This window comes from Melopsittacus undulatus, chromosome 3, assembly GCF_012275295.1.
Source record: "Melopsittacus undulatus isolate bMelUnd1 chromosome 3, bMelUnd1.mat.Z, whole genome shotgun sequence".
Classification (NCBI taxonomy): domain Eukaryota; kingdom Metazoa; phylum Chordata; class Aves; order Psittaciformes; family Psittaculidae; genus Melopsittacus; species Melopsittacus undulatus.
This window is the reverse complement of record NC_047529.1, coordinates 12504489-12513995: the sequence shown is the minus strand read 5'-3', so window position 1 is coordinate 12513995 and position 9507 is coordinate 12504489. Positions and strand designations below refer to the sequence as shown.

Here is a 9507-nt window from a genome sequence, read left to right as displayed (position 1 = left end):
ACCAGCTTAACTAACAGGTAAAGCAAAATCCACTTGTGCAAGCAAAGCAAATCAAGGAATCCATTCACCACTTCCCATCACAGGCAGGTGTTCAGCCATCTCCAGGACAGCACAGCTCCATCATACCTAATGGTTACTTGGGGTGACAAGTGTGTGTCCTTCCTTCTAATTCCCCCAGGTTTATATGCCAGACATGACACCACATGGTCTGGAGTATCCCTTCAGTCAGTTGGCATCAGCTAGCCCACCTCTGCCCCCTCCTCACTTCTCATGCCCCCCCAGCCTGCTCAGTAGTATGAGCAGCAGAAGGCTATGTAGGCACTGCTCAGCAGTGATGAAAGTATCTTTGCATTATCACACAAGTTTTCAGCACAGATCCAAAACAGCCCCATATTATGAAGAAAATTAACCTTATCCCAGCCAAAGCCAGCACTAGTGCAGGTGACTGAAGTGTTCCCCAAAGAATGATGTTAGTCACCTGTAGCACCATACTTCTGTACCTGCCCACCTGGACAGGGTTAGTAAAGAGCTGTTAGGGTGTAGGGATCCTAGGGCAGGGTGTTAAAAGCACTAGAGGCACATGGAGTTTGTTGTTGGCCATAAGTTCTGTGTGACGCAGGACGAATAGAGCATTAAATGGGAGCTGATTATAGTTTTCACCTGACTTCCACAGAAGTGGTATCCTCTTGAGTAAATGACTTCACAGCCATCAGGGAGTGTTATATTTTGGATGAAAACCAGTGCTCAAGCAAGGGCTGTATGATTCTTCCCTCAAGTACATGCTAAATTCCATGGGAAGTGAAGGTGAGGGCAAGGACAGCTGACTGTAAGTAGCTACATTCCCCTGGCAGAGGCAGGACTTGCGCTATGTCCTAGTGTCTTGCCTGGTGGTAGAACTGCCATGTCTGGAAGTGAGCAATGCATAAATTGATGCAATCAAAAGGTGACAGTGAGTATGGAACTGTGAGCACACGCCTCCTGTCTCACACCCTTGGAATGCAGCACTAGCTGTTATTTCAGGATTTCTAAATAGTGCCCCATTCACTGACAAATATGCAATTCCTGGAAATTGCATATACACTTCAAGGACTGGGCCCAGTGGTTATATTACTTACATCTTTCAGCAGGTAGGTGCTGCCCCCCAACCCTTCTACCCCCAGTAATCCTCCTTTCCTCCATCCTCCTCTATCCCAACTCCCCCGCCCCTCCCCCCCCCCCTTGTGACACTCTTAATACCTGACTGAAAAAGAAATGTATTCACTAGAAGTGTTTTAGGCTACAGGTTTATTATGGAGTCAGCTTGCTTTAGCAGTACAGAGAGGAAGAAAGTCACCCCACTCTCCCTCTTTAAAAACACTGTTGCACAGAGCAATTGTACCATTGATGCAATAAACTGTGATGGGGCAAGGAGAACTGAAAATCACCTGGCACTGTCTTTACTAGTCTATTAACAGCCATTATCAGCTACAAACTGATAATGACCACTCCAACTTGCAACTACCTTGCACTAGTTTATAATACTTGTATTAAATCCCCCAATGGTGAGATGGTGGCCATCTGCATACAGGCAGCCACAGTCCAGTTTCCCAAAGCAGCAACTGGTAAGGACAGCAGTAAGTCCCGTGGTTGCACTTTACTACCAAAGGAGATGATGTGATCAGTCACACCAGGTCAGTGTAACATGAACTTTCAATGCCTCAGATATACTGACTGCTACTTAAACATGACCTGCAGGTTCCACTTGTGACTTTTAATCTATACAAAAAGGTTTAATTTCCCCAATAGAGTATTATCTTCTGCACCAGAACTGCCAGTCTATCCTAACTATCACAACTGGACACAGAACAAGATTTCTAAAAGTATTTACTTCAACAGTTTACATTCCAGAAATATTCCAAATACCTCCAAGTGAGGAGTTCACTGGTCCTTTAATCATCAGGACAGAGCATTCACACAGTTCTTGTTTCTTTCCAATCTGTTAACACCCTTTGCAAACATTTTTGAAAGCCAACTCATCAAGTGTACAAACACCTCCAGACAGGTTTTCAGCTCCGCTGAGCTTTGAGAAGGTGCAAATAAAACTACACAGTACAGATCACCATAGCATTTAAGACCAAACATTAACACTGACAAGCTGGTACTGGTAGATTGGCACCCTTATCCATCCTCTAACAGACACGCACCTGCAGAGCTAGACTGGCCACTGCACTACCCTCAGTTCACAAGTGCCTCCTGCTTTTTACCAGTGACCTGTAACCTGCTTCAGCTACCCAAATATTAACAGAAAGAGCAGGGTTATCACAAAATACTTCTTCTTTAGAAATGCAGTTTATTTCAACGCACCAATAAAAAAAGCCCAACATTTCCAGATCACAGAACATTAACACAACAAAGGAGTTTTGCATTAGTCTACTACTAAGACTTTTAAAATGTTCATGCCAATTGTTAGTCAATAGAAACAGCCTTCTAGGACTAAGCCCTTACATTTATAAAGACACCACAAAATCCCTTATAATAATGTAAACAAAATAAATTTTTCTTCTTAAACTTTTCAAATTCAAATCCATTCTTTCATGACTTCCACTCCTTCAAGGGCTTCCTGATGGTGAGTGACTGAAAGGGAAAGAAAAACATTAAAAGCAACTCTTACAGCAAACCAAACAAACAGAAATTGCATGTGCTACCCCAGGTTTCCTCTGCTCAGGAGCCCTTCCTGCCTCATAATGTCCCTTAGTACAGTGTTCTCATTTACAGTTCATGAATAATAAAATGTGTTATATTTTACTCCTTTATAAGTAAAAACTGCATTAAGCTTGAAAACGGCAGGCAAAACAAAGAGCCATCAGCTGCCATAGCTAGGTGAGACATCAAGCCTGCTCAGGAAGAACCTTGGAGACCTGTGCTCCAGGGGCAGAGGAATTCCTACTCTGCCATTAACCTACTGTTCCAGTTTAGGCCTTTCTGCAAGACACCAGCTCAGACTGCGTAAATTCCAGCACACACTTCTCTGGTTCCATAGGAAAACCTGCTTCTTCCTTCACAGTGCACAGAAAATCTTGGCAGTGGTGCAACTGAGACCCAGCTGCGAGGAGCCACCAGCAGGAATTCAATCCTACCACACATACATAGTTTGCTCCATACCTCATATTATTCACTTCTTCCCCAGATTCTAAGTTCCTCAGGAACTTTGGGATAGGTGATTCGCATTTGCCCACATTTTCTGTTGTCCTTTAACGTTTCATTTACATAGGTTACCTCAGGGTTACTGTCATGACGTTCTAACTACCAATGGTAGGAAGTGCCCATAAAACATCACCTTTCATAGTAGGAAGTGCCCACAACAATTAATCTTTTCACAGTTCACAGATCAAGACAAACTTCAAGCTTCTATGCTTGCACAAGTTAACTTCTCCAGCACTCATGTCTGGAGTGGTTGCTGTGTAACTGTATGGCACACTCAAGTTTTAAGGTATTCCTACCTTCTCTTTGGAGATGGTGATCTGGACTTTGAACGACTGTTAAAAAAAGAAAAAAAGACATCAATGTGATAAACCTGTACACTAAGCAACCACTTCTGGCCATTTAAAACCAGTAAGAACAGTTTGATGTTAAATACGTTAAAATGCTGATGACAGCAAGTACGCTGAATTACATCAAGCAAGAAGCTGCGGTGGAGAAGGAAAACTGCTGAAAACTGGAGCCCTCAGAAAGAGCAATACAGCATCAAAGCAGCTGTAAAATGATCACAATGATCACAGCAGAACTGCAAAGCAGGAGCAGTGAATAACAAGGTCAGGAACACTAAGAACTACAGAGCTGAGAACTAAAGGTAGGGGAAGATATGCCCCAAATGCTGTCAAAAATACTTTTTATCACAACTATGGGTTTAACAAAAACCTATATCCTGGGAGAATTAATTGTTTAGTGTGCCCCCCACAAAAAAATAGCAATAAAAAATACATTAATGTATGAAAAAAAAACTTTAGAAACAGCTATTAAAAGAAACCTAGAAGAAAAAAATAGAAGAAAAAAAAGGAGAGAACGTCCACCACACCTCATCCACATGCAACTGCAATACTGGTCGGAGGAAAAAAAAACACCAAACCCCCAGACACAACATATTGAGTGTTGCTTGTACGTATATGCTCACCTTTTAGCAGGTAAGCCAGATTTAGATCTACCATGGGACCCAGACCTACAACAGGAGAAAAATAAAGCTCAGCAAAGCAGCCAGTAGCATGCACATACAATGAAAGTTAGCTAAACCAGCAACAGCAAGTCCATACTACGTGGTATCACAAACCAGAGAGGGAGGCTCTGGTGCTGCAGGCTTTTCTTGTGATGGTTCAGAAGAATCTTTTAGCTCTTATTCCAGAAGACCCCACTCATCAGAAGACAAGAGTACAAGCACAAGAAGCTCCCCAGCAAAGCTTTAGCTACCACCTTCACAAAATAAGACCTTGTAAGCAGCTCCCAGACGTTCTCCCCATACAAGTAGAGTACAGCTTTTCCATCATTTATCCCAACAGCATTTTCGTTCTCTCTTTAGTATCAGACTAGTAAAGTGTAAACTATTCCCAGTTCATCTTATGAATTAAAAACTACTCAAACAGCAATACTTCCCTAACATTTCTGTTCCTTTACCAACTCAAATATTTGCTGTTACTTAGAAAATAACTATACTCCCAGAATGCCAGAATTCAGGCATGAACATCAAAAAACCTGGTGCTCAAGAGTCAGTTGTTTAGCAGACTTAGCCAAAAAATAAACTTTTGGTACAGGTTGCCCAGAGAAGCTGTGGTTTCCCCATCACTGGCAGTGTTCAAGGCCAGGTTGGACAGGACTTGGGAATCTCTGACCATGGCAGGGGACTGGAACTGGATGAGCTTTACAGTTCCTTCCAACCCAAACCACTCTATGTTTCTATTTCTGCTTAGAACTGCTTTTAAAGGCTAGTCAAGATTTACCTTTACCTGGCCTATTAACTGATAAAAATACTACATGAACACAATAAATTAAACAAAGAGTTACATACCACAGCTTTGAAACCTTCCTGGTCACAGTTCTTAACACTATATACAGTTATTTTGATACTGTATCATAGTTACACAGGATGGAGTTGCTCACAACTACCCAGAACTTGCATTCTGTAGCACAAGCTCAGCTTCCAGCACACAAGAGCATCTTGGAGCATCTTGCTACCAAAACTGCTGGCAAACCTTCCTCCTGAGAGGCACAGCAACAAATCAGAACTGCAGATCAAAAGCTCTAAAAGCAGCACTGGTTTTGTACTTGTGTTTTGCAGAAACAGCAGAGAACAAGAACTGGAGTTTTCATGATGTTGCCAGTACTCTAGTCCTGAACTACCACTTCTTGCCACCGTAACTGCACACTTGTGCAAAGTCAGCATTCCCCACAAATTTCAACACGAGTATCAAGTCCATCACTGAGCAAAACCAGCAGTATCCAGACTCGTCCCCAGTAGCAGCATGCATTTTGAGCCTTCATTACAGGCTTGTATGAGTAGTAAATCAGGACAGCTCTAGTAATAATCATCATCCCCCTTTAGGCTCAACTTGCAAGTCCCAAGGTAGCATTCTAGTACAGAACAGAAAACTGGTAACTTCAGATCTCCTGTCCACCACATTTTTATGCTATTCTTTCACCCTTCTTCCAACTTAAACTTATTACGAAAGATAGAGGAAAATAATACAGGAACATTTACTCTATGCCCATTTTACTCAACTTCCATTTGAGCATGGAAAACATCCAGATCCACAAAACTAGGGCTACACGTCAGCATCCTTCAAAACACCACCTGTGGCATTAGGACTCATGGTCCTGTCCACTCAACCCTTCAAACCTCTCAAGTCAAGCACCTTACCCCATGTAATGTAGTTCTCATCAATTTAATTTGATCTAACTCTCAGAACTGGAACTGACAAAGCTGAAAAGCTGTAAGCGAGAGTTCAGTCAATAGCAGCAACCACCTCATTGATTCTCTCACCCGGCCCCACCATTTGGAATTTACAAAGAAACCATGCCAAGAAAAACCTAAGCAATATTTCCTGCAGATCTCAAGGTCAACCATTCTCCGCACGCACAGGCATTAGCTAGTCCTCAAAACTTCTCTCCACAAACCTTAAAGCATATATACGATTTGTTATGGTTATAGAGACACTATATATAATAGCCACAGACCAAATAAGCTCATGTTTATTACAAGAAATCAGCCACTACTATATAGTCTGTGAAATAGCTAAATTACTAAATGCAAACATTGGTGTGCAATGCAACTTCCTAAACCCTTCCAGTCAAATTCTCCCAGGGAAGCAAAAAAACCCACAGAAAACTACCCCCAGTACTAGTATAGGTTTCAGCTAAAACAAGTATCTTACCTGCTTCGAGGCCATACAGCAGATCGGGACCTTGAGCGTGACCTGGACCTAGATCTAGGAAAAAGCAGCAACAGATCAACTACTGCCATACGATTCATACAGCTAATAGTCTTCGACTTCTATGATACTCATCTCAGATAATTTTGTTGGAACTATTAGTTTTGCAAGAATAACTTTTATTATTAGAAAATGCAGTACATTGAACCAATACTACCTACCATGTAAGAAATCCTACTGCCCTAGCTGATTAAGCACAGTTACTCCCTGTAGCCTTAAAAATTAAGTATGAGAACTTAACCTTGGATCAGAGCTGTACCTTTAGCAGAGCTAAAGTATAAAAGTGCGCAGAAATAGCAATTCCAGAATTTTATGTTTAGTTTTTAACATCAAACAAAGCATTCAATTAGGTCTCAGGAATGTTACACTATGAAGGCTCCTGCAAGCACATGAACTGCAAAATAAACAATGTTAACTCCAACAGTTACATTCCCTTCAACAATGTTGTGTGCTTAATGAAAAACACATACCTTGATCTCCTTAAAGAACCAGATCGAGATCTGCGGGGTGAAAATGACCTATACCTACGAGGAGAGATTGACCTGGACCTGCGGTAGGAAGCTGATCTTGACCTACAAAAAAAAAGAAAAACCAACTAGAATTACAGCAGGTAATTTTTTCACAAAGAGCAGATAAAGGAGTGAAGCAGAGGGAGGAAAGGCATGAAAACACAACAGACAGAACCCTACCTCCTACCACGACTCCGACTGCGTGAGCGAGAATACCTTCGTCCTCGGGACCGTGAACGAGATCTTGATCGGGACCTAGGTTTAGGTTAGAGAAAAGAGGTATGAGGACAAAGCTGCAGCAACCAATGCATGTGAGGCCCTGCTGAAGTCAAAACTTACATCAGACAACTAAAAAGAAAACAAAAAAAGAAAAAAAAGAAACAAAAAAGACAAAAAGAAAACCACACCACTAGCATCTGTCAGCTGGAAAAATCTCTGGGCCTACTCGTCTTGATCATTTTACTACCTAGAAAAATGTTAAAAGCTGAATGACATTGCAGAATTACATTAGAATAGAAAACACTGTAATGCGTATTTAAAATAAACCTTGCAAGTTTGCAGGTCGACCCTCTTTGGCCCAAGGTCTAGCAGATCTAGACGATCTAGAAGTATCTATAGCCGATCGCTGCATCTAGGTGTTCTCTTCAATCTAACGACGATCAAACTGACAGCCCAATGAGCCAGGGTGAGGCTTGATTGACGCAAGAAGATTTTTCTAGGTGGGAATGTGGTCAATCTGGTGTTCCTCTTTCTAAACCGGAGGGGGGCCCCAATTGAAAGCCAAATTTACTGTTACGGCGATCACCGTCTCAATTTTTCTGCCCTTAAAGAATAAGGTGAAGCTACGTGTAGATGGCTCGAGGGGATCTGGCCTCTTATGCTGATCACCTCAAGGTCTAGGAGGATCTTAAGTGTCGGATTTGCAAGGCGCCTCAGCATGAAATCTTAAGGCTCGTGACATTCTGAATCAAGGCGACTGACTCAAACGAAGAAACCTGAAAGGTTTTGACCAGGTTGATTATTAAGATATTAACATTTTATATGTATTAGCAAAAAAAAAGTGATATACACCTGCTGACTTACAACATTAAGAGTTAAAGCTGGTGCAACATTTTGTTCTTGGCTAACAAGAGCTACACAACAGAGAACTGGTGAAGCAACCCAGACACTCTGGCCCCACACGTACCTGCTCCTCCTTCGCCGACTATAGCGGTGACAATCATAAGCATAGTGGCCTTTCTCACCACACTCATAGCATCTGTCGTTTGGGTCAAACGGGCGCCGGGCAGGAGGCCTGTCGTAACGGGAGCGACGAGGCATCCCAGTTGACACTTCCACTCTAACTCTGGAGCCACATATTATCCTGAAAGACATAGTATGCATGAATCACCAGAACAGTTGTCTCCCCTGTGCCTGCTACACACAGAATGGATACTGATGATAGGTGCAAGCTAAAACTGCAGCCACAGCAGTCAAGGACGTTTTAGGCATAAACATACTTTCCATCAAGGCCAAGCACAGCATCTTCAGCATCCCTCGGATCTTCAAACTCCACAAAGGCAAACCCCGGCGGGTTCCTCGCGATCCACACGGTTCTCAGGGGCCCGTAGTAGCTGAAGGCTCTCTCCAGCTCGCCCTTTCCAGCGCCCGTGCCCAGGTTCCCCACGTACACCTTGGTCTCTGCGTGGATGGACGCCATGTCAGTCCCGCGCACTGCTCCACACGCCTACATGGCGCACGCGCGGCACTGGACACGAGGCCGCAAGCGCGCGAGCGCGGTTAACCCGCCTTCGCCTCTCCCCCACCCCCCCCCACCGCCTTCAAACGCCGCCATCTTTGACACCGCCTCCATTTTGGTGTGCTCCCGCCGCTCCGCTCCCTCCCTTCCACACCGCCCTCACCGGGGCCCACTATCCGCCAAACCATCGGCCACCGCCCCACGGCTGCTCCCGGAGCCTCTCTCCTCGGCCCCCTCCGCTCTCACATCCGGCCGCCAGAAACCAACGGCCACCTTTTCCCATCCTTCAGCGGAGCGCGAACGACTCTGCTCCCTCCATGGGCAGCCCCCCAACTCGCTTCATACTCCCCGCAGCCACCCGTTCCCCCTTACCATAACGCCCATAGCGCGACATCTTCCCAACCGCAGACTAAACCGCGCGCACGACCCTTATGCAGACCGAGGCTCCGCTGCGACTGCGCGCCGCACCCCGACTGCTCGGAGAGACTGGGGGAGGGGGCTTTGGTTGCTTGGCAACGCGGGGCGGAGCAGCCCAGCGCCTGGCCGAGGGGAGATCTCGCGAGAAGAGCGGCGGGCGGGAGCGCGTGGTAAGGCGGGAGAGGTGTTTGGCTCTGCTGAGGTGATGGACCTCCTCAGGCTCCTCGCTGCCGGGCAGGGAGGTGCTACACTGCGTGTATCTCCTCAGGCTCCTCGCTGCCGGGCAGGGAGGTGCTACACTGCGCGTAAAGGGGCATTCACAAGCTGTTCTGAAGGCTGCTGAGCAGGGTTTGATCCGACACCAGCTCTCACACCGAATACAACCCAG

At 44.8% G+C, this 9507-nt stretch overlaps 1 protein-coding gene across 3 annotated transcripts; it reads right to left on the bottom strand.

Moving 5' to 3' along the window:
* Positions 1–1267: 1267 nt before the first annotated feature.
* On the bottom strand, positions 1268–9208 carry LOC101871681 (serine/arginine-rich splicing factor 7-like). Of its 3 annotated transcripts, none has more exons than XR_004549508.1 (9): positions 8464–8644; positions 8151–8327; positions 7511–7959; positions 7145–7219; positions 6926–7027; positions 6399–6452; positions 4151–4195; positions 3480–3515; positions 1268–2613 (listed from the first exon to the last, which is right to left on the bottom strand). XR_004549508.1 is itself a non-coding variant. In XM_013128629.3 (9 exons), the coding sequence occupies exons 1-9, from the start codon at positions 9094–9096 to the stop codon at positions 2589–2591; spliced, it is 717 nt and encodes a 238-aa protein (XP_012984083.1). In that variant the 5' UTR covers positions 9097–9208; the 3' UTR covers positions 1268–2588. The 3 variants fall into 3 exon arrangements, 2 of the variants coding, with proteins under 2 accessions (XP_012984083.1, XP_012984085.1); XM_013128629.3 differs by lacking the exon at positions 7511–7959 and adding an exon at positions 9075–9208; XM_013128631.3 differs by lacking the exons at positions 4151–4195; positions 7511–7959 and adding an exon at positions 9075–9208.
* Between the last annotated feature and the right edge of the window lie 299 nt (positions 9209–9507).